General features: G+C 44.7%; 1 protein-coding gene across 2 annotated transcripts in view; it reads right to left on the minus strand.

Annotated features, from left to right (window-relative positions):
• The window catches only part of PLD1 (phospholipase D1), a 39,352-nt gene extending 15,198 nt beyond the window's left edge, over nt 1-24,154 (minus strand). Inside the window, exons 1-18 of one of the 2 annotated variants that reach the window (XM_062498878.1) lie at nt 24,001-24,154; nt 23,538-23,665; nt 23,099-23,244; nt 22,146-22,254; nt 20,662-20,727; nt 14,924-14,982; nt 14,317-14,409; nt 11,750-11,902; nt 10,907-11,056; nt 10,020-10,103; nt 8,726-8,807; nt 6,659-6,769; nt 5,254-5,457; nt 4,218-4,434; nt 3,188-3,301; nt 1,069-1,197; nt 655-773; nt 360-473 (exon numbers count right to left, since the gene is read on the minus strand). In XM_062498878.1, coding sequence (XP_062354862.1) covers nt 360-473; nt 655-773; nt 1,069-1,197; nt 3,188-3,301; nt 4,218-4,434; nt 5,254-5,457; nt 6,659-6,769; nt 8,726-8,807; nt 10,020-10,103; nt 10,907-11,056; nt 11,750-11,902; nt 14,317-14,409; nt 14,924-14,982; nt 20,662-20,727; nt 22,146-22,254; nt 23,099-23,244; nt 23,538-23,665; nt 24,001-24,154 — 2,232 coding nt within the window. The remainder of the gene's footprint in view (nt 1-359; nt 474-654; nt 774-1,068; nt 1,198-3,187; nt 3,302-4,217; nt 4,435-5,253; nt 5,458-6,658; nt 6,770-8,725; nt 8,808-10,019; nt 10,104-10,906; nt 11,057-11,749; nt 11,903-14,316; nt 14,410-14,923; nt 14,983-20,661; nt 20,728-22,145; nt 22,255-23,098; nt 23,245-23,537; nt 23,666-24,000) is intronic. The other variant, XM_062498879.1, reaches the window with a different exon arrangement.
• Between the last annotated feature and the right edge of the window lie 1,386 nt (nt 24,155-25,540).

Raw genomic sequence — 25,540 nt, forward strand, 5'->3', positions numbered from 1 at the left:
CCTGCTCAATCATAAAACCCAAATGTTAGGTGTTAGATGAAGAGCAGCAGAAAACAAACCATTAAACCTCATGGCTCTGCAAAGTCACAGTGTTCCCATCCCACCACTTGAGTACTGCATACAGTTTAGTCACCTTACCTCAAAGGTGGAGATATAAATTAATGCCTCTCTACTAAAAGAGTTGCATTATTCTCTTGCAATTGAGGATCTGATCACCTAATCTGTGAGTTGAATTAGATAAGAGTTTTGCATTTTATAATTCAAGTTCTGCAGAGGGTCTGTCAGGCATTCAGACTTCCAGGGAGAATGCAGAACAAACCCTCTGAGGAATATGTGAGCAGGAGACCATCAACACCCACCTGGACTGTGGCAGGAACAGCCTCAGGCACCTGATACTTCAACTCATTAGCAGTTTGCTGAGATTTTGGCAACAGGAATGGGTAGGACAGGGACCGGTATTTGGGTTTCATAATCTGCACAGAGGGGAAAAAACAGATAAAGAAAAAAAATGCTTGAAAAAATGCTTGCAACAGATAAAGAAAAAATGCTTGCAACATATCAGAAGAAGGAAATAAACCAGATTCCTACAGAGGGCAGGGGATGAGACAAGGCTGTGCTTATCTCTGTGCCCCCAGCAGTGACACCCACACCCACCTTGGTGAAGTTCCAGCGCTGGATGAAGTGCCGGGCGACGTCGCGCGCGGCTCTGCCGTGCACCACAGAAGAGATGTCGTGCCAGGGCATCCTGGGTGTGGTGTACCTGTCAATGAAGTCTGGGGACAGGGGAGCATGATTGAGCTTCCTCAGACAAAGGACATGAATGTGGAAAAGCACAGCATCCCCCTTCTCACACTGAGGTTTCTGGGACATGGCACCAAGCAGCCCCAAGGCAGAGGACTTGGACTGCAATAGCATAATTGACCCTAAAACCCCTCAAAGGGAGTTTTGCTGCTTTTTCCTAGTAACCAAACCAGCCTTGTTACCTCTGGCTTGGAGGCAGGAAAAATGTGATCTGACAGCAAAAAGGTGCAGAAGAAAGTCTGGGGGAATGCAAAGACTCCCACTCACCAGCAAAAGGCTTGTCGAGTTGAACCCAGTCTTTAAAGACAAAGTTGCAATAGTCTTTTCCATGCCAGAACCTGGTTTCCCCAAGCAGCTCTCCAACACCTGTCTTCAGGCTACGGATGGATCCTTTATCTGTCCCAGGCAAACAAAACAAAAACATGCTCCGAAGTCATGGCCATCCATTGCACAGAGCAGTGAGAGACTCACAGCCATGGAGCAGCACTGGTGGGACCTTCCAGTCCCAAGCAGCTGAGGCTGGTTTCTCCCTAGTCCTTCTGTTGCTTTCAAGAGATACCTGTTAGTAATTTTGTTCTCTATTTTAGTACTTTTATACAATCAGAAGAGGCTATACATAGGAGTCTGTCATAGAAATGAAAAGCATATGCTGAATTTTATCTTGGACTACATCACCCTATAACCATTTGCCTTTCCCCAGGTCAATAACAACTAAATATTCCCATATGACAGTCCACATCATGTATATCATCTAATTCGTAGATTTTATATTAATAGTGAACTAATTCCATCTTCTCTACTAGAGAGTTTATTATTTTGCCTCACTAGCAGGGTGTATCTCATCTAATAGAAGTAGTATTTATTACCTAGAATGAGATGTTCATGTTCCCTCATGAAGTGTTGTGGGTTTTCTTAGTATTATTTTGTTTTTTCCAAACAGCAGTGTAATTTTTGATACAATTTTACATGTTGAACAAATGGATCCTGAATTCCACATTTGTGTTGATTAAAAATGATCTAAAATAAGCAGAATATTCTCTCCTAACAGGATCCCTTTTCCAGAGCACATATTTTTGGGCAGTGAACTCTTTTTCCTCACTCTTAAAAAATCCAAAAATGTTGGCCTAGACCATAAACAGTTAACTGGTGTTATTTCCTGACCCGAGAGCAGCCTTCATCTGTGACACCAAATACTAACACAGTAATTATACACCAATGCCACGAGCCTAAACCTCCTCCTAATCCAACCATGCCACCAGGTAACCATAAAACAGTTTAGCACACAGAAAAACCAACTTTTAACAGTCAACAAAACACACACTGGCAGCAACACAAGACCGGGGACACAAAGCAAGCACTGCCAGCAACGCTGTGACCCTGCCGAGCCAAGCTGAGCCAAGCCATGCCAGAAATGCCATGCAGCAGGTTTGTACCACAGCTGCCTTAGGAAGCTCGAGCTTCTAGTGAGAGTCCAGGTGGAGCTGGGGAATCACTGACTCGACATGCTGGGGTGGGAATGGGAATGTGTGGGACACAGGCCAGCACACTCTCTGTATGCTGCACTCTGACGCCTGCACAGTGACTCATGAGTGAGCATGAAGGCACAGGGGAGACTGCACACTGTCTCCACAAAGACACAGAAATGCTTTGTTGCCTGCCACTACTTTGTAACCAGTATTTTATAATTGGCAATTAATGCCTTAGAGGAAGACGTCTGCAAGAAGATGATGCTGAAGAACTGCTCCTCACTCCATTCCTGAACCCAAAGGCATCTTGGAAATGTACCACACTGGGACAGGTTCTTCCAACACCAGTCCAGAGATGGGAACAGCTCAGTGCTCACAGCCACCCGACTCCTTTCTCAACTGAGTGTGCTTTCCTTAGTTTTAATTAGAAGCAAAAGAGGGGACACAAGTCTTTGTCCAAACATAGGACTGTCAGCAGCCACTCTGCTGCTTTCTCTGTTTGCATGTCTTCCTGCATCAGGCTTACTTAAAAAATATCCAATACAGAACTTCCCAGTTCCAGTAACAGCTCTTTCCTTCATAGGATGAGAGCGGCTGAAATCATCACATACCAGAATCAGAACTATTTCTGTTCCCTGCTGTCATTATTGCACATTTTTTGTTTGCTCATTTGTTTGATTTTGGTTTGTTGTTGTTGTTTTGGGGTTCTTAATTCTTATTTATTTATGTTGCAGTATTTGTAGTTTCTGGAGAAGGCTCTCCTGCCAGGATGCCCACAGAGGACGGATAAGGATGCTGGGAGAACAACAAGCAGCGAAGGCTGATCCTGGCACCCAACCTCACTCTCACCATAGTTATAATGCAAAAACAACAGCAGCTAAAGCCTGGAGGGGTTCACAGCACTGCCTTCCTTCACTTACCCTCCCGAGGCTCAGCGAGCCCCTGTTTGGATTCACTGTGGTGATGGAACATTTTCAGATGGGGCCTTAAACTCTGGATTATATTCGGTTGGCTCCTAGTGGGGTTAGAGTAACCTGCAGAAAGTCAAGATGCTCTATTCATGGCAAAAACACGTCCACCTCTGTCACCCTGGTGCCTGCTCCTGTCTGAAGACACCTGGCAGACAGGATCTCAAACCAGATGTCAGCTTGCTGAAACTACAAATGACTGCCAGGCAAAGGACCACATTCAGGACCCAGCTGGTTTTAACCCAAACATGTAATGAAGTACAAAGCCATGGCCGTGTCCAGAGCTGACTGCAATCAAGACCCCCATGCGGAGCCAGAGGCAAGAGAAAGATCCGCAGGGAGGGGATGGAAATTCCAGTAAATTCCCCCATCTCCAGAAGCCAAGGACTTCCAGGAAGAATTTCATTCTGGAACAACTGCCGAGCTGCTCCTTGTAATTTTGGCACTGAAGTTATCTTTAATGTTGGGAATTAAAAGCTGCATTTAAATATTCAACTGTTGAATAGATTTTCCTCTCCAGTAAGTACGTAAATTTAGAACATTTCCATGTAAGTGAACTTATTTAAAACCTAGCTTTTAACACTAGTCTACAAGAGGGGATAATCCCATTCAGAAATTATTTCTTGTTATAATAAATCCAAGTTGAAAAATGAAAGATTCAATTGTCTCTTGCAGGAATTAACACTTTCCAACAAGACAAACACTAAGAATCACATACACTGTATCACATCATCTGATGGCTCATGAAAATTGATAATTAGCTAAATAAAAAATCCACATAAAACCTTTCTTCTCTATTTTGCAGTGACACAAATTTACATGTTGACTACACACAGCTATTGTTCTGATAGTTAGGTAACTTGTCAACTTTCCTTCCATACAAAGAACACATTGCCCCAGAAATCATGAGAACGTGCACATACACCCACCCACCCACCTCCACACATCCTTTATATACATTATTTAGCTGAACATCACTTACTTGACTCACTGTCAATGCTGCTGACGCTGTCAGCATGGTGCATGCCATGTCTGTGCAGGTGCTTGTAAATGCTGAACCTTGAAAACTTTCTGGGTTTTCCTACTCCTTTCATTTTTGTTGTGTCTGGGGCATCATCAGCATTTCTCTCAATCAAGTGGCTCTCTGGGGCCAGAGTCTGAGGCTGCAGCGGGACATGCTCAGTCGACTCCATTGCAGACTTAAAAGACACAAGACATGGCTGCAGGTCAGGTATGAAAAGGTTCCCCTTTAACTACAGATTCTCGTGCAGATCAGTGCTCAGAAACAACCATGAGCCAAATTTTTCTCTGTGACTGACACACTTTGGTGGGAATTAGGCATGCTTTCTGGGCAGAGTCTGTAGTGAGGAGGCACTCACCAGGAAAGCCTAGATCCATAAATTCACTCTGGGTTATTACTCCCAATTCTCATCAACCTAGATGTCTCAAATTATTAGAGACGTGGTTTCATACAGACCCAGGCTAGGAGAAAGCCCAGCAAACAAGGCAGCTGCTGAGGGCACAAACAACAAACATTTTAAAACACTCTGCAAGTGCTTACTCTGTATTTCTAAGTCTTGTTAAGAAAAGAGAGGTTGCCCAGATGTGGATGTGGATGCCCCATCCCTGGAAGCCTTCACCGCCAGACTGGACAGAACATGGAGCAAATCGGCCTAGTGGAAGATGTCCCTGCCCACAATGGAGGTAGGAACAACATGATCTTCCAACCCAAATCATTCTAAGATTCTATGATTTTAAGAACACAGACTTCAAATTGTGGCTGCTGTTCCAAGCTCCAGGGGAAACCCAGCTCTCTTATCTCTGTACGCTAGCAGAGGCTTGTCAGCACCTAGCCTTAAAGAGTCATTTAATGCTTAGATCCTCCTTCTCATCACTTATTTGTCATTAAAGCTCCAAACTCCAACCCCGAGCTCAGAAGAGGACCCAGCCTGTTCACCCCTGCCCCAGCCCTGCTGTGGCTGACTGTGGCCAGCAGCTGGAGCCAGCCCACTTACTGCCAGGTTGGCGGTGGACACCGACTTTCCGGCGGCGGCGCGCTTGACGCTGCCCACGTCGGTCAGGCGGTGCTCGTCGTCGTCCCAGCGCCCGTAGGCCAGGTCAATGCCACCCACAAATGCCACGGACTGGTCAACAATCACCAGCTTCTCGTGGTGGGCCCACAGGTACACGGAGGAGGACACGTGGTCTGGGTGCCTCATGACCTGTGAGGAAAGCAGCACTCGAGCTCAGCATCGTTGCTAAATTTAAATCCTTCCAGGCAGAGAGCTGTTCAGTTTTTTTTTTTTTTGATGTTTGGAGAAATGCTGGAATTGTTACTGGAAGCTAGTCAATTTCCCCATAGTTGATGTGACCCATATGGCAGGTAAGCGTTTCCCCAGGATGCAGGAATCCCAGGCAGCAATGTTGGGATAGGTCACCCTTACAACAGCTTCATAAGAGGACCACAGACAAAGAAACTGCTTCAGCTGAGCTGTATTAGCTGAGCTTCCAAACACAGAGCCTTCTCTGAAAGAAAACAACATATTGGTGATCTGAGTCACTTCTTTGGCTGTTGCCACCACACAAGTGAAATGAGAAGTCGGGTGGCTTTTTCCCCCCACTTAAAATCAAGTTGTTTGGCATTTGTTTAGGAATTTCTCTCTGACAAGTGTCTACAGAACCCTGATTTCTGTATATATGCTCAGAGTTTTATTTATGATGATAGAGCCACTAGACTAGCTTACTGGAAAAAAAACTACTGAGTTTCACCTGGCTGCTCCCAAAACCTGTGACACAGCTTGTGTGTATTGTCCACTTGCATGGCAAAAATGATGAATGGGTGCTTCCCTTTGCTGTGACAACTTATCAAGTGAAAATAAACCACTCAAGCATAACAAGTATCTTACTGCTCATTAAGGTGTAGGTGTCTCTAAGAGACTGGATCTAGCCTTATCTACTGGTTTGTCTGCCACAACTGATTTTCTGCTTGGTGCCAGAAAATCAGTTTAACAGCACAGGACAATACAATACTGTTCTTCTGTGGTGGGAACATTAACACCCAGTGTTGACTCTCATTATTCACATTTGAGCAGAAATGCTGAAATGAGACAACACTCTCAGATTTTAATTTTCCATCTGATGTAACCCCATTAACTTGTCACATGAAATACACTTCTTGTGAATTAAGGTGAATAGTTACTTTGGCAAATCTAAACTAAGCAATTTTACGTTCCATTAGAACCTGAAGAAATTAAGTTGCCAGATGTGGCAGTCACTATATGGGTGTGCCTTGTCAGACTATTCCCATTGCAGTGGTGGGAAGCACTCCTGAATTTGCAGCTCCTACCCAAATACACCTGGATCAGCACCAGCCATCAAGAACAATTGAATGCAAACACCCTCCACACAGCCCTGTGCAGTTACCTTTATGTTTGGATGAAGGTGCATGAGCGTCCGCTTGCTGTATTCACTGTTGATCCCCAGGGCAAGCTCTACCTCTTTGTACAGCATAACAAAAATTCTCACTCCTTGTTGCTGTCAGAAATAAAAAAGAACACACGGAATGCAGGCACATTGATGGATACAGTCTGTTTCCAAAGGGAGGAAAAGCTAAGAGGCAGTAAATGTGTTGTGTCTGCTGATGGAAATGCTAACTGAGGTTACTTGCTCTTGGTTAGGCTCTTTCAGATCGTCCATGGGAACCCCACAGCCGGGTAGGACCAGCCTACTTCAGAAAGCTCTTCAGCTTTCTGAGAAGGGCTCAGTACCTCGGTTTGTGTGGGCTTTGTTGTTTTTGTTTGAGCCATGTCAAGGTCCTTCCATAGGTCATTCCTACAGCAATTCCTTTTACACACCCTTTGAGGTAGATTTTGCAAGCGTGATTCACTCATGTTCATCCACTAAAGCTTAGTGTTCTGCTGCTCCATGTTGCCCTGAGGGCTGCCCAGTTAAATGCTCCTGCAGGATGACACAGTGAGGCCACACAGACATCCCCCTCCTGAAGGGGATGTCACCAACTCAGCACCAGCAGAGAAGTTCTTTCTGCTGGTAGAGATAAACAACCTCCTGGAATACACTGAGCAGTGCTAAAAACATGGTGTTTTTTTGTGACCAGCATTGTATCCATGGCAGGGTTTCTAAGAACTCAAAGCATCTTCAAATGTGCCAAGTGCCTCCCAAACTTGGCAAATACTGGTCACACACTGGGATACCTCAATTTCCCATAAATCAGCATGAATTAAAAGCTTGCACTAGAGTTTAACAACTTAAACTTGGAACCTGAACTTTCCACAGCCTTTTGAATTCCTGTTCCCATGAAGCTGCTACCAAGAACTAAGGCAATCTCCAAACTGTGGATGATACTCTGTTCTGCACTGCACCCAGGGAAGTCCAAGGCAGCCTCACCCCTACACCATGACATCAGGTTGCTGATTGCCCTGTTGTGTCAAAGAAACACCACATGTGACAGAGCAAGCATTTCCAGGAGCTGATCTCACTCACCTATCACAGTGTTTTTACAGCCATAACAAAATCCACGTCAATGTAATAAAAAGAAGCCAAATTCCTCCTTTGAGGGAGTCATGTGGCCAGTTTATTTTTGTCAGAAAACAAGAGTAATTCCAAATCAACAGCAGTCAGACACAAACCCCTCATTTCTTACCTAGGTATGTGGAGGGGAAAGGACTGTGACAACAACTGGTTTGAAAGGGCAAAGGGCCAAAGACTATTTTCAGCATGCTGCAGAATCACAGAATGGTTTGGGCTGGAAGGGAACTTCAAGACCATCTTGTTCTACCTCCAGCCATGAGCAGGGACACCTTCCACTAGTCCAGGTTGCTCAAAGTACCATCCAACTTGGCCTGGAACAATTCCAGGGTTGGGGCAGCTACAGCTTCTCAGGCAACCTGTGCCAGGGCCTCACCACCCTCACAGGAAAGTATCTCTTCTCAGTATCTAATCTAAACCTGCCCCTTTTCAGTTTAAGTCTGTATCCATGTGGACTTCTGCCTTTCTACTACACCAGGAGTCCAAGAGGTTTCCCAGCCATGGGAATAAGCCTTGTGACTCGCTGTTGATATGGGCAAGCTCTTTTCAGCACCAGTGTTATCACAGGGTATGTAAACAGCTGGAGCACAGCCCACATTCATAAACACACTATGAAGTTCTCAGCCTTCCCTGTGCCTCTAAATTACATAAATCACATGGAAAGCATGGACAGCAGCAGGTCGTTGACCTACCAGGAACTGGGACAGTTGTAAAGCAAGGCTGAAGTGACCCAAACCTGGGGCAATCAAGAGGATCTACCCTTCTGCCTCTGCGCTCCACCAAAACATTCCCAAACAAGGGGAACAAATCAAAATATTCCAAGGCCATCTGATGTGAGGCTTTAACTCTCATCTCTACCAAAATGAATGGTGGAAGTGCTCCAGCCCCAGTGTGACCCCCTGGCAGGGTGGGTGCAGGGTAAGGGTGCAGCTGGAGCTCACTCACTGCTTTCCTCTTGAGGATGCAGTCCAGCCGCCAGCGATTCCCTTCCACCACCGGTCGCTTCATGAAGATTTCCGGGCTCAGCCTAAGAAAATAAAGGGATATAAAAAACACAGCAGATGTAGCCTGCAAACAAAGCACCTGCCTAAATAACCAACTTGGGAAGCAAAAGAATTGAAGTTTAAATAAAGTGGATGTGAAAGCTCATGTCCCAGAGTGATGCATTCTCTAATATCCTGCTCTTTGTTCTTTAATAAATGAGCATTACAGAGGGCAGGGGACATGTCCAGCACATTCATCTTCATATTCAACAACCCACGAGACCAGGCTGAACAGTGATGTATAAATAGGGAAATTTGGACTCTATCTCTGAAAGAAAGATGCAACAAAAGAAAACCCAGAGGTAGATCTGAAAGAAATATGCAGACATAAAAATTAAAGAAGAGTGGGATTTCAGCTCTCTAGGTACGTGAGCTATCTGAACAGAACAATTTGTGCTGATTTTTCCTTGCTGTCTAAAGACGAAGCAATAGGATCTCTGAACAGGACACTTTATCATTTTAAGGATTACAATAAATAGTTAAGCAATCTCATCTAACTCCTGCACAGCAAGGTGACAGAATTCACTCCTTTACTTTTGTACCAGGCATGACAACTTGGGCTTGGATAAAGCATATTGCTACATCCTATTATACATCAAGACCTAGGTAAATTTTGGAATTCCACGATACTTTAACAATTGTCTGAATAAAACACTAAGTATAAGACAATGGGTATGAAATGAGATGCTCTTGAAACTGCCGCCTGATGTTGCATAGGGGGAATCCATGAGCACTGGGCAGACCAAAGGGACACACCCACAAGATGTTCCCACCACTGGCATGAAGCTTCCCAAGGCAGTGAGGAGGAGCTGAAAGGGGATCCCATGGCAAGAGCACTGTTGAGCATTCCTGTTCCCTGATAGACTCAAAGACACCCATGCCCCTCAGATTTGCAGCTATTTACGCTCCTGAGGAGCCCCTCAAGCCACCACATTTGCCCTTCAGGTGGTGCCTCCGTGCAGTTTCAGGCATTTCCGTGGAGGGAGAGAACCAAGCTGTTGATCTGAAGCGTGTGCTTTTGCTGCCAGCCCTCCTGAAAAGGCCTTTGAACACAACACAAGGAGAGGTTTGGGTGTGTTGCCAAACCATCTGGCTGCAGGGCTAGCTGCCATACTGTAGGGCTCCAAACAGTGCTGCATTGTCAGGAGCATCCCCAGAGAGACAGCTGGGCAACACCCAAACATGTCAGTACGAACCACCAATCTGTGATGAAAATTTCTTCTTTAGCAGCTTCCATGGCATTTGCAACGTCTTCAAAGTACCACTTGGCATTGACATACCTGCAAAAGTAAACAGAGTGCAGAGCTATGCCTCCTCCCCTTCATTAACAAAGTACACAGCTGAAGAGCAATGGGGTTCCATGCTAATGACATTTGCGTTCTCTTCTCAAAAGCAAACATAACCCTAATTTCCAGAATCAGGAGAACACGGAGGAAGAATTCAAAGCTGCTACCAGGAGCTTGATGCAACAGCACATTAAGGGAATACTAAGTGCCTCATGACACTTCTGCAACTTCACCCAGTATTCCTGGGTTCTGCTTGACATGCAAGTCAGGTTTGTCTCTCAGGAAAGGAAAATAGAATGGTGTTTCCTTTGATTTATAGGAAGTACTCAGGCAGAGGTTGTTGCAAGGCAGACATTGCAGGAAAAGCACTAATCTGCTTCCAGCTAGAATCCAGTTTTTGAGGCACTTCTGGGAATGGATTAGTGCAGTCAGGTTACACCGGGGACAGAAGGATTTCTTAGGGGCTGCTGCGTGCATAAAACCCAGCCACCCTCCTACTATACCCAGGTCTGCATTTGTTGATTCCCTTTTGTTCTCTTTATCCTTACAATAACAAACACCCAACACATTTGAATTTAAATGGAACTTGACACTGTAAAACACAAGGAGCTGTGACACAGAGCTCCAGCCACCAGCACTGCTACTCCGTCCCTGGTGAAGATAGCTGCTTTTTTTTTTTTTTTTTTTTTTTGCAACTTCTTCAATCATCACCAGTCCCCACAGCTAGCATAGCAAAGGCTACCAGCTATGTTCATCAGAGCTGCTTTGCCGAGGGCAGGCAGGTAACAGGTGCTCACCACTTGGCCAGGGTGTTCTCCTGCACGGCCGCATAGGAGCCGAAGCGATGCTCCGTCAGAAAGTCCTTGCCGTGTTTCCGGATGAACTCGTCTATGCCCTGCCTCCACCACTGGGCATGTCTGTAGCTGTTACACTTCAGAATCAGCGACCTGTAAGAGCACAGGGCAGGAGGCTGAAGCCATTTCCATTTAATTGGGCTGCTCATCATCGCTTGTCCATGTTGGTAAATGCAATCGTACTAGTCATATTTTATTTACACAAAAAACAGGGACTTCGCTGTTTTGTTTGCAAAAGAATGCTCAGCACTGAGCTGCTCTGAGTGACTAACAGTATTGCACTGCCAAGCACAAAAAAATCTACCCATGTTTGAATTATTACCACCAGCTTAACTTGGAGTTGGAGCCAGTTAATGTTGTATCTTTTAAGAGATGAATTTATACTGTGCGCTAACATAAAAACATTAAATATCTCTTAATCCCCCACTAGCATGTCTTTTGAGTAATACTCCATTGGGACGCAGAAGAAAACATCCCTGCTTGCAGCATAAAGAGAACAGAGCGCCTAAAAAATTACCTAAGCAATTACTGCCAAACCAGACTGTGCAACTCAGCATGTACCATGCCCCAGGACCCAGCAATAACCACAGGGATGGACAAACAGGCTCCAAATGCCTCATTAAGACAAGGGAAATAATCAGCATTAGGGCCAAATCCCCAGCAGGCCTGAGCACACCAGCAGCAGCTACCCAGGCTTGTTAGCCCCTCCTGCAGAGAAGCATCGATTTCTCCTTAAAACAGCAAAAGCAAACTAAAAGGAGATTATAAACAAAGTTGTTTTCTTACCTGGAGAGATTGTCGATCTGCAACCCGTATTTAGTTTCTGTTTCTTTCCGGCCTATCTTGATGTTGAATTCTTTATCAACCAGCAAGACAAAGGAAATGGCTCCTGAATCAGGCTTCATGTACATCAAGAACGAGTCCTTCACCACCAGCCACCTGGATAGACACAGCAACCACGTCACCTGGATTTCACACCCATGCCAGACTTCAAAACATGTGCCACAAAAAGAGCTGATAAAATGGAAAAGTGCTTCTTCAAAACACGTGCAAATCATTTATCGGGGAAATCTACTAAATGGTAAAAATTATTCTCAGGAGCTAGTGGTTTTCTTGAGCAGGATAGTGTCTATTTTATGAACTTGGGTAATGACTTTTAATTCAATATAGACCTTTTAGAGTATTAAAAAACTCCTTTTTACAGGAGTCTTTAAAAATACAGGTTCCCTTGTTTAACAAAACCCATGAGAAGCTCCCTGGTCATAAACCTCTGAGCATGAGGCAAGGTACAACAAGGATTCCTCCGTCCCTGATTTTTATTCAGCTTGTATGCTATATGGGAGTTATTTGACATTTCTAACATTAATTCTGATGCTAGGATCACTTTCACTCCTATCAAAATATGTGAACAAGGCATTTTGGAAAGCTTTTATTGCCAAGCAACAGGCACCCTGTTAGAAACACATGAGGAGGGATGACCAGCAGGTTTTACATAAATACTGTAGCCTCGAGGCAACTCTGGGAAAAACACATTTTTTATTGTGAATGGCATTTCTAATTTTTTCTCCCCCTGCAGCGTAGCTGGGGTAACCAGTCAACTCTGTCCTACACAGGTCTCCATCACCAGACCTTTGCTTCATTCTTCTGTACACCCAGAAACACACAAAGCAGCACAAAAACACTGCAAAAATCTGTTCATTCTTGTATCTTTAGTAACAGTCTCAGCTCCACAGCTATTTCCCCTAATTTTTTATCAGATACCATTTTTTTTCCCTTGTTTTCAGGGCCCTGAAAGAGTTACCCAGCATCAGCTCTCATTTGGTGTCAAATACCTCCCCTCTCTATATGGCCTATAATTTCACTCTTAAACATCCCACAGGGTATATTTCCAAATAGTCTCCCTTCTGTTTTTCCCAGGCAGCTCTACATGCCTGAGGAGTCCTGCCTGTGCCCATTCACAGCTTTACCCTACTATCCTCCTCCATATCTCAAAATCCCTCCTTTAAATAACCTTCTCTGGGAAATATTACTGTTACTTGCTTATTTATTGATGCATAAACTATCAGTCCCAGTGGGCCAAGATGGGAGTGTAGTGTCTCGCTTGTGATATTCTCTACACAATCCCAATCAAAGACTTCTCTTACTCCCTTTCCAGGCTCTAAAGAAAAATGGAGATCCATCAGAGCTGGATGTGCTACTGTCCCCACTACAGCCTGAGCTCTGGACAACACAAGAAAGGGCTAACTGAGGAATATCAAGAGGAAAAGACTTTTTTTTTTTCCCATAAAAAAGAAAAAGAACTGGTGATGGTTTAATGATTTGACCTGAAAGAGGATCACATCTTTATCTCCTTGTGCCCTCATTATAGAGATCTTCTGTAAACCTAAATTAAGAAATGTTGGAAAGATTGTGCAGAAAGAGGACCTTTTCTTCACAAGAATGCAGAAAGGTTTTGTTAGAAAACAGAACTATTAAAGATTAAACGAATTACAGCCCATAGGTGATCATAAAATCCAAAGGTGCATAATGCCTGGGGAAGCTCCACCAACTAAGAAATTGTTGCTGTAAGGCAGATATGGCTATTTAGATTTTCAAATGGAAAGATTTGCCTGGGAAGGGCATGCTTCAGGAAATACACCCTGGATTTTTTTGGAGGCTGCCTGGTAACACAGGTACTCTCCCACAGCACACATCTCCCAGCCCCTGGCAACACCAAGACCTAACACAGAGTGTAAAAGGATGGAAACAGCAAATGATATCTGTCAGCAGCAAGAAGGGACATGGGAACAGGAGAAAACATTAGGATTCAATACCTGCAATAACAAGCAAGAGGCAATGTATTCAATGCCAAGCTTAATTGCACCAAACAGCTCATTAGTGCTGCAGGTCACGTCTGATTTGATCCTGACCTGAAGCAGTCTAAAGAGTGTTTCAATTAATTGATTTTCATTTTGTAAATTGAAGAAGGGAAGCTCAGAAAGCCAGGCTAAATTCTGCCTGGGTCAGGTCACCCGCCACATTCCCTCCTGAAGGCACAGAGCCACCTGTGCTCCTGCAGCAGGGAAAGTGGGCACAGTCTGGGAGGTCACTGCCATTTCTGTCAGCTCTAGGAAATCCTAGATTTTCTCTGGAGTAACAAGTCCCTTCTGTGAACTCCAAAGAAGGAAAAAAGCCCCATCACACAGAAGGGTGATGCACAGAATAGCCCACGGGCCTTTCCAAGCTGAAAAACTGTGGCTTTCACAAAAAAAAGCAAGATTCTCTCACAGTTTTTTGGGGAGAAAAAGACAAATGGGGATTTTTATGTGCCCAGGGATCATGTTTCATCCCCACCTGTGTCACCCCAGCAGTACCTTTTGGACCAGCGGTAGCACATCCTCCCTTGGCCACAGCAGTTCAGGCCAGGAATGCGGTGGCCCCCGGAGCGCTTCATGATGAACCCTTCTCTGCAAGGACAGGAACAGGGTCAGGGTGGGGGATGTGCCTCAACATCATCCCAGGGAGGTGCAGGAGGGATTTGGAGAGGGTGCTTGCTGAACCCCCAGCCCTTGTGCCTAGGGCCAACTCCTGTCACCTCCAACTGTGCCCAAGCAGCCCCTGTGCTGTGCCCTGAAAGCTGGATGAAGGGCAAAAATAAGCCCCCCAGAAGAAAATAAAGGAGTTTTAAGAAGCACAGGGTCCCAGTTTATAGCACAGGAAGCAGAAAATTAAGTGGCTCAACAGGGAGGGCTGCAGGGAGGGAAAGGTGGAAACCCCATAAGCGCTGTCGCACAAAGCAGCCCACTCAAAAACATTTCTCCAAATTGTAGCATTTCTATCTGAACAGTAGTAATTTTTCACATCTAGATGGCAAAATATTCTCCAGTCAGTTAGTGCTAAGAAAGGAAAGCTATTAATTTTTACAGTATTTATGCATAAAGCCATAGTCCTAGTGAATCATAACCCAGAAAGACAACTCACATGCCCTTTGGTCCCAGGTCGTGGATGAATGACAGCTGGCTTACTCCAACAAACTCCATCTGGGAAAGATAAAGAGATTTCTCTATCTTTATAACCCTGAAATCCACACATTTTTTTGTTTCATCAAAGTGACTTGCCACCAAGACCCATAGAACATCCTGAGCAGATGTTACCCACCCATCACTTAAGCATCTTCAAGAAGACCAAGGAAAGCATTTTAGTTGAGTTTTCTGTTCATTTATTTTACATGTACTTTGGATAACACATTTCAGGACAGTTAAACTCAAATGTACCACAGGGACTCCCTCCCTGGTACTCTCCCTCCTGGATCTTTGGCTGAAACAAGGACTCAAGTTTGACACTGCTCAGGGATCTGTTAGATCTTGGCTGGCTGCCCAAGTCCTCTCCTCCCTCCAGGGACTCTCACAGAGTGACTGGAAGGGAAATGAGGACACATGCCCAGAGCTGGGAGCATCCTTTAAAGCTCCCCACCCGATGAAGACACCACAGGTGGGTTCAGCCCCACAACCCATGAGCATCCTCCAAGGTCACTACAGCAGGTCAGTGCTGGACACACACCACTGCCCATCAGGTTCCAGAAACTGAAAAATCCACAGGAAAATCACATGGGGCAGAAGAAGAGCAAGTTCAAATCCCAAAGTCAAGGAACCTGCCTCCTCATGGCTCCTCCTGCTTCAGTAGGGATTGCAGAGAACATAACAGTGAGGAAAGCCGGTGAGAAAGATCAGCATGATTACATTCACCTCTAAAAATAGGACACTGGGTAATTTCCACCAAGCAGGCTTTTCTTGGCACAGTGGGACATTCCTGGCAGTCTGCTGGATATTAGCCCTGGGCCCCTTTAGCAGGGAGAAACATTCTCCCAGAGTGTCCTGTGCAGGACAGGTCTGGGGCAGGCACAGCCCTGCGAAGGAGTCGCTTTGCACGACAGAACCTTGTCTGCACCCAGCCACTTCTAATTTACTGTCATATCAAACTGTCCAACTGCAGAAACGTGCTCAGGGCAGCTGTCACTGTCCCTTTGGCCAGGCAGCAAGCCAGAGGGAACCTTTAACAGCACATTTTGGCAATGAACCCTGCTGGGGCTGCAGTCCAGGGCTCAGCCCATGCTCCTAATCGCAGCTGGGACAGGAGGCAGCGTCGGTACCAGCTTCAGGATATGCCCCACCACACCCACAGCAACTCCAAGGAAAGGCTTTCTCTTCTCAAGGAAAGGGCCACTGTCATCTCTCTTTGGCAAACCAGCCTCAAGGCCCTCATCAGCAAAATCCAAGTTTGCACAGGAATTACATGGGTTGACCCCTAAGTCTCAAAGACATTTTCAGATATCAAGTGTAACAAAAAGTATCAGTAAATTTGGGGTCAAAGTCTATCTTGGTGTTAAGGATGACGTTAAGGACAGGCTCCCTTCCCAGTACCATCATTTTTTCCCTGAAAACAGCAGTAGGACTGAAGATGCTTCCATCTCATCATGCTCAGCTGCTCCTGGGACCATCCCAAACCTCTCATATCTGCCAAGGCCATGAGAAAAACAAAAATACTGCTTTCCTCTGAGTATCTCAAAGACATAAAGTAACCTCTACTCAGCTAAGGCAATTTTCATGCTTTGATTTTAGGGTGATTCCAGCCTGTTTTCAGAAAGCAGTTAGAACAAGTCATCCCATGCTATTTAACCAATCAGCTTGCTCTCCTTTCTCCCTAAGTATTCTGGAAAAGCACCAGGTGAAACCAATGAATGTTTCAGCTGTTTTCTGCAGTGACACTCAAAGCAGGATGGGAACCACTTAAAAAAATCCAGTGAACCCTACAAGCCCTTATCAAAAATCCCAAGCAAAATCTCCGGCCAGTTCTTTGTCTGGATCCCATTTTAACTTCTTTGTGGCATTTCCTATCAGACAAATCAGAAAACCAGACATTTCTCTCACAGTGGGCACACACACAAAAAAAGCAAATAAATGTCAAAACCCTTTGAAAATGCTGGCTGGAACCAGAAAGCTGGTAGGAATTTGAGGAGCACTGCATGCAGAGAAATAATTGTCCTCAAAGAAGCAAAAAGGAAAACCAAGAGGAAAAATTACTTGCAGAAACAGAACTACCACTACATAAAAGAGAACGAAAGATTGTCTGGCAACATGGCAACCTCCTCTTCAGCCAAGCAGTCTCTGGAACAGCAGTGACAGGAGCCCATCCAACACATTGATCAAGCGTTGGTTTGTGAAAAAAAACCTTAAATAAATTCCTGCAGTGAGAAGGAAAATTCCTCAGCATAGTGCAAAGCATCTGATGGAATGATTTATTGTTACAATTAGCTATTTTTACTATCACAGTGCCTCATCTGAGGTGCTCATCATTCACAGAGAGGCTGGGAGAGGCAGGCAGGGCAGCCAGGAGCTTTAATGTCCATCACACTGGAATTCCTGCGCTGCCCAGCTGCCTCCCTGGGATCTGGCATCCCACTCTGGTTTCACAGTGACCTGCAGCAGGATGTTTTTGGTATGAGATATGGGCCTGCAGAATTCAGCTTCAATGACATTGCTGTGGCAATGAAAAAAAAATGAAAAAAAAAAATAAAAGGCAGACAGGAGTGATGGGCTACAGGAGGACAGGCTATGGAAGGTAGAGAACCAGCTGCAAGGTGTTCCAACCATTCTGTCCTGCCAGCAATGTGGAGCATGCATGATTTATGTAAGTAAACATTTCACAGAGCATCTGCATTTCAGAAAGGATTAAGCTTCTCAATGCTGTGTTTTTTAATTTTGTTCATTTCATTTTTGTTCTTTATTTAGTGGGTTCAGAAATGCATCAAAAGCTGATTAGCGTGGATCACTAGCAACAACATGGAACTGTACACTCTTCAGAATGATATATGTTATGAACATATATATACCTGTTCAGCACAATTTCTTACACAAAAGAAACTTTGCTTATACAAAATACACATTAAAAACTTGCCTAAATCTGATGCATTTCAAGTGCAATAGCTTGGAATACTGATGGGTTAGGTGGGGACCTTCACAAAGGTCTGCTGATCCAAGGACTGTATCAGAAGCAAACCAGTGGCCACTCACTTCTCAGCTGTACTCAGTCGCGTTGCTTTCACTTAAGATGAGGTTTTTACTCTCTCTAAAGTTCATGCAAAACATTACACATACACACAGTCCAATCAAATCTTAATTTTCATTTTGCTTGTGCATCTTTTAAGTATTGGAGCTTGTACAAAAATAATGCAAAGGTCCAACTAATAAAATTTTTATACAGAATCCAATTAAGCATCAACATTTTTTCTCCATTTCTCCATTTTCCAATTTTCAGGAAAAAAAGTGTGAACAGTTAACACACTGAGATTCCCACAACACTTATTTTAACAGTAATTGTCTTGAAGCACTTCAGCCCGAAAGTACTATAAAAAGGTTTTGGAAAGAAGAAGAGGACATGAGATTTAATCACATAAATCAAATAATTAAAAACATATTAAATATAAAAAGCTAGACAATGCACAACCTCTACAATGCCACGTAGCCACTGTGGACCTGATCCTTAAATCAACCACAGACTTCAGGTCTGCAAAACCACAAGCTTGACTTGCAGGCTCAATTGTCTCAATACATGGCACATGCTCCAGACAGTGTACAAAGCAGTTTGCTCTCACTGGCAAAAAATAAAGTAACCACAAATGCAAAATGAAAGAAGTAAAAAAGCAAATTCATTAAACTGTGCGGCTCAGATATAAAAAACACCTCCTCAGAGATGCTACTGACCCAAGCAGGCTTTTCACAATGACCAAAGGCTACACTCCACGCAGGTCTCAGATTGCCTTTGCAAGTCCATGCCTGCTTTAACAGAGTTCCTGATTTTAAAAAAGTCCTTGGGACATGGATTTGATGAGAGGAACACAAAGGACTCCAAACGTGCTCCAAGATTAAGACAGTGACAGCATTTGTCAGCATCCGGGCAAAAGACTTCTCAACCACAGAAAGAGCAAAGCCCTCATTTTGCTCTCAGGAAGACAAATACTGTTCCAGGGAAAGTGCCAGAAATCTTCACTTTAGTCTCGTCTGAGAATGGTGATGGTTGTTTGGGTGTTGTTTTAAAGGAAGCACTTCCTTCCCTGTACTTTCTTCCAGCATTGCCTGTAGGACCCGTGCCACCACCACAGGCAGCAAAGTCCTCCCTGAACACTTCTCTGTGGCCAAATTCAGTGAAAGCCAACAAGAAACTAAGAATTTATGTGCAAAAGGGACATCTGGCTCTGGGGGTTGGGGACAGAAGGGCGATTCAGCCCAGGAGGGAGCACCCCACAGCTGCTCAGGAAGGCAGGGCCGCCCATCTCCTCTCCCAGCCCCCTGTGCAGCCTGTCTCAAACCACAGCCTGGCCAAATGATCACCCACGTTCTCAGAGGAGCAGAAATCTTCCAAAAAGGCAACGCCTGCCTAAAAGTGACAAGATGGATCCACACTGTAAAATAACTCTCCCCCGCACTGCATATGCTACTGGTCAAAATTGCCAAGTTATCCCGATCTTGCTTCTAGAACAAAAGATTACTCTTTTCCACATGCAGACTAACACAGCTCTTCACTGCATTGGAATTAAGCTCCACAGCCCCCCAAAGAAGCACTCTAAGGAATGCAGCTTCCTCAGCCTCAGCTTGAAGATTTCTTGCCATCCAGACTGCAATGGCCAAACCCAATGGGCACTTTGTCCCATGGAACAAGCAGTGCTCAATACTGAGCTCTGCAATAGAGCACACAGTTTTTAAGCTTTTATACACAACATCCAGCTGCCCAACATCTCTACACAACGGAAATCCTACAAAAGAGAAGAATATCTAACAACAAAAGTGGAAGAGAAGTGGCTGCTACAGAAACTCAAGGTTCAGTATTTTTGGCTTGTTGGAAAACCAGGTGTTCCCAGTTATCACTCTGTGCTCAGAAATGTCACTAAACTTGGCAGCTACTCAGTGCGTGCATCAGATTTTGCTGGTAATACAAAAGATGAAGTAACACAGTCATTATGCAGCCACAAAAAGGGGAAATAAATTACCATCCCCAAGAGATGTCACAGCTGCGGCTGACAGGTGAAGGTGAGGAGTTCTCAAGAAACATTCAAGGATGAGTTTTAAAAGAAATACTTCTTAAAATAGGCTTGAAGCTTGATTTGATGTCTCTCCTCATTTCAAATAGTGTTGACTTGGGGAAATAAGCCAACTACCATCTCCCTTTGGAACTGACAAAATACTCATTCACCTCTTTGGGTATCCCACACACAGAAACTCAATGTCACTAATGTCCAGGGAAACTGCACAGAAGAGAAACCTGAGAGAACTCTGCACCCAGAACCACGCACAAAGCTCAGACTGAAGGGAGTAATTAAAAATACAGCTTGAATTACAATTTTTAAAGTATTTAAAACCTTAACTTGCCATCTTAAACAGTCTGCAAAATTAAACAGAGTCTCACTACATCATACATGTACAACCAACTGTTTGGACTGAACTAGCTCGAGGAGGTTATCACTGCATGATACCAGCAACCTCTAACACCGAGTCATTCCTTTGGTTTTAATCATATTACATCTGTGTTGGAGAAATCAGCTAATCCAAATGCTCACAAAACAGCTGCAAAATGCTTCTTGCAGAAGCTGCATGTCTTCTTCCAATGAATTCAGCATTTGTAAAGTGAATATTCTTTAGACATTAAGCAAACTAAGTTCTACTTACTGTTCCATGGTAGTTCCTGTACATCGGCATTTTCAGGATATTTGTCAAGTAGTCCTCCAGCTGTTTCTATAATTAAAATATGGAGAACTTTAGATAGGATGTGGAAGTTTTTCTTGAAAATTCCTGTAATCCAATTGTCTGGCATTAGGAAGCAGTCAAGAAATCAGATCCACTTTTCAGTTTGAGTGGATAAATAAATCCATTATTTGTACTCACAGGCTATCATAACTCAACACCATAAACAGTTTAATCATAGGTTGTTTACTGTTCATAGTTCTGTGTTTGTACCTTCCACCAGCAGACATGTTCTGTAGCAGGGTCACTTTGGAGGTCAACTTTTGTGACTAAGCTAAAGTTTCAGAACAATTTAAAATACCAAACCAGTCCCCATTGTTTCTGACCCACAGGAATCAGCTTTGTGAGAAAACAGGCTCAGAGGCAACTGAGAGAGCCTGTTTAACCAAAACAAAAGGTTCACGGGGTGAGGGACACAGGGACCATGCTGTCCTGTCCCAAGGACACAGAGAGAGCAGTGGCTGGGCTTGTCCTCCCCAGCAAGGAGGGGAGAAGAGAAGAAATCATTATGGGAAAAGGAATCTCTTACCATCCTCATGGTTAAAGGGAAAAGAAAAAAATAAACTGTCTGGGCATGGGAAACTGGGCAGAGTCCTACAGGACACAAAGCAAACTGAGAGGAAACAGAAGCTAAAAAAAACCCAAAAACTATCTATAAAACAGTTTTCTTCCTCTTTTAAACCCACATCTCTCCCCTCAAACTTCCCACGCATCAGAGAAGCTGTGAACGGCAGGCCTCTGCATGGCACAGCCACAAGACACAATCCTTTAATCCTTTGGGCCTTGAAGTTCCAGTGGCACAAAGCCCAGGGAAGGAGGGAGGGAGCAGCAGAAAGAGAACGATAAGCACAGCCTGAACAAACATGGGGTTTTTAACTTGCAAAGCTGCAACGAGGAGGTAGGAAGACATCCACCCTCTCCATGGAAGGGCCCATCTGTCAACATCTGATGAAGTTACATAGAACACGTGTGCCTGGGCTAAAATTACCCACTTCAGCATCAATAGGCTGACTGTCATCTCCTCTTTCAGAGGGGGATGGCACTGAAATCCCTCAGATTTTGATGGCCATGGGGCAGCCTCCATCACGCAACTTGACTCTGCAAACTGCCCTGTCTATCTTTAAATCAGAGCAGGTGGGAGGAGGGGAACTACCACTCCCAGAATCACAGCGCTCCCCAACTGCAGAGGAAAGCTTTGCCCACATGAACCCTGGGAGCAGCATCCTCATCATTGCACAGCAGAGAATTCGACATTAAAACGGTACTTGTCAAAGCCAAACTTTGTCAAGCAAAATACCATAATGATAACAAACAAGGGTTATGATTGTGTGTGGCCTTGCAAGCAACCTGCCAGGCTTCTCTGCACCTCAAAGCATCCCTCTGGCCCCCAGACTGAGGTGGGCACTTACCCTCCTGCTGGAGAAGTGCTCCTCCCGCACCGTGCTCTCCGCGGTGTGCGGCAGACTCGGCATCTGCCTCGGCTCTCCCCTTTTGATGGATTGTCTTCTCACTGTGTGACTGGAAGGAAAAACACACCCCAACATCAAGTCTCAGTGCTGCAAGTGTCTGTATGCCTCAATACATAACCCCTCTTCTGCAATGCCTTTATTTTTCCTATGCAAGAGCTTACAAACTGGCAGGTGGGGAGGATAGCAAAAAAAAAAAAAAAAAAAAAAAAAACCAGAAAAGAAGATAGCGTGGATTCATTTAAGAAGCCAGCGTGCTCCAACTGGCTCACAAACCAAAATACAACACAGAAATATCAGAATTTGATTTTTGACAGCCACGATTTTCCCTTGTAAGTAAAGGGAGCCTACACCCTGCTTTTGGAGCATTCCGTTCCTCCAGCTCTTAACCCCTCATAATTTTACCCTTCCTATCATATCTCTATGTTTGTCTCTATCAGGAAGCTCTCACTGACCTACACCTTTCTCCTCGCCCTTATATTTCCAGCCATCCCAAGCACCAAGACTAGCCTGGCTAGGGACCCCCACACCTCCCACATCCTGCCCACGCTGTCAGAAAGCCACAAAGCTCCAGCAATTTCCACTAGCATTATCATAACCCTTCCCCAAGTTCAAGGCAAATCCAGCTCAAAAGCTGATTGGAGACCCAGCTGACCCAGGAGACAATGTTTTCTGCATCAGCAGAGAGATGTTTGCATCACTTAGATTATGGCTGCTAAACACACAGATTAAATATTTTTATTACAGCTGGTAAATACTCATGAAGACCGAATTCTTCTTCCCTCAACTCCTTACAGCAAAGTAAATGGGACCAGTGAAGCCAAACAGACATGATATTAAAAAAGTTAAAAGATCCCATCTCCCGAAGTCCACCATGCCCATAGGGATACACTCACCTCCTGGTGGGGATAGGGATGCGCACGAAGGCTTTGTACCTCAGCAGCTCCCTGTGAAACTCCTGGAAGTGCTTGAACTTCCTTTTCACATGCCAGGTGAACTCTCCATGGGTCAGCTCGATGGTGTAAACATTTGGACTTGGTACCTGCAGGGGAGAACATCACAGAGGATGCAAGTTTTGAAATAAGCAATTTTCCCCCAGCTGCTCATCTAAAGAGCCTTTATTCCACTTTACTTAAGGATTATTCTGCCTCACAATTTCCTGTTCTGCTTTATTAGATTTTATAATAGACAGATAACCTTCTCTCCTAAGCGTTTTCTGAGACACAGGCATTACTGCTTCCTCAACCCACGAACGAGCAAGCACAAAATTAAGGCACAAACAGCATTTTAAGTATAGTTCTACAGAAATCAAAAGAAACCTCTGCAAGTTCTGACCTTCTTAGTGGAAGTGAAGCGTTCAACTTCCAACACACGCACTCGGACAGGACATCCCGTGAGGTACGTCTGCGTGCCCGGCTCTTTGAACCCATGGGTGTGGTAGATGGCAGAGAAGGGAATGCACACTGCAAGGACCACAAACCCCACAAAACTGTTAGCTCAACAGCCTTGTAACAATCCATGAGGGCATGAAAGCCAGCAGACAGCAACACTTTAACACGGGAGCATTTATACAGCAGCATTAACTCCAGCAAAAGAGAGCAATTTTTATTAAAGAAAGCTCAAAGACAAGGTTACACAGAAGGGACTTGACTTGAAAAGCTCAAGTATTATGAGTTTCCTGGCTCTAAATCAGAGTCAACGCTGGGCTTGGCAAAACCCCTGAAGCTGTAGCCTAACTGCCAACAGATTGTTAAGCCCAGGCAGGACATGGGATGAGAACACATGGGTGTCAACTCACCGGTGCCTTTGGGGTCAGTGAGCACCTCCGAGTCCACCTCCTCCCCCTCCACATGGAGCTCCCTGGTGTCCAGGCTCTCGATGATGTTGCTCATGTCTGCAGCGAGCTTCTTCAGCGTGGATGTGGCTGCATGGCTTTCATCTTTCAGAGACATCTCAGGGGCGTGTGCTCAGGAGCCGCGGGGTGCTGGGGAAAGACAGGGCAGGGCTGTCACCACCTCCTCTGTAACACAGGGCTGAAGGAAACCACTGGCAATGCATGGACACATCTTTCCATCCCTTTACCCACATTCATCCCAGCTATCCCTATCATATACAGCCAATGCCAAATATTCAGTCCTAAACCTACAAACCATATCACTGCCTGGCCAAATCCCAGACTTAATTCACCTGGTTCTGCACTTCCCAGGTCAGGTCGCATGGAGGAAAAGCTCACTCAGAAAATTGGTAGACATTTTTGCTACATGTTCTTCCTTTGAGTGAAGTAGCAATAGAAACTCCCAGCATTATTAAGATTTCCTCTATTTCTATGCACCTTATACAACTGCCTGTGGTGTCTGCATGCCTCCCACAGCTCCATCCTCTCAGCAGGCTCAAAAGTTACAGCTCTAACGATTCCTCTCCAGGGTCAGGAGCATCCTGACCTCCACAGAACGCCTGGGATCAACAAGGTGGACACAACGTCTTCTGTGCTCACCCCTCCAATATCCCAGGTGGCTGGAGGGGACCAGCCCATTGTCCCTTTGTGACAGGAACACAGCCAGAGAAAAGGCTGCTGCCTGCTCAGGGCACCCCGGCAGTGGCACTTAGAGGTGTTTGAGCACTGGTGTCTACAGCACTTCCCATCTTTATTCCCACCCATCCACTCCAGGAGCCTGAGTCAGAAGAAAAATGAGGAAGGAAAGAAGAAGAAAAAAATTAAAAAAAGGAAACAAAAGTAAATCAATATAGGAGGCATGGCCACTGACACTAGCACAAGCCTTCCTTGCTTGTATTTGCAAACCCTCTTCCTCCTCCAGGCTCTGCATCTCACCATGGGGCTGTGGAGCTGGCTGCTGGTGCTTGCATACAGCCAGGCTCCAGTTCCTGGGCATTCCCCTGATGATGATAGAAAGTCTCTTCAATCTTTGTCCTGCTCTGCAATAAATGTCACAGCTCAAAAGCTACACTGAAAAAATATGGATGGGACAAACTGGAAACATTTTGCAGAAGCCAATACAAGAATGCCCATTTATACTTGTGGAAGCTCTTACATTGTGCTAAAGAAGATTTTTCCAAAAAAGTGTGACATTTCTGATGTTAATTTCTGCAACGAACACTGTGCAATTATTCTTGAGTGAGCTCCACAACAAGAGCTGGGTATGCTGTAACTTGGAAATAATTTAACATTTTAATAAATGATGCATTTAGCAGCTTTTGAAAGAACATTCTTTATTATCGTTTCCTCTTGAAACACGTCCATTATTTCATTACTACATACATTCTAGAAGCAGCTGCCTTCAGGAAAAAAAAAATCCACTTGCACACAGACTTGAATCAAG

This window comes from Cinclus cinclus, chromosome 10 (genome assembly GCF_963662255.1).
Source record: "Cinclus cinclus chromosome 10, bCinCin1.1, whole genome shotgun sequence".
NCBI lineage: Eukaryota > Metazoa > Chordata > Aves > Passeriformes > Cinclidae > Cinclus > Cinclus cinclus.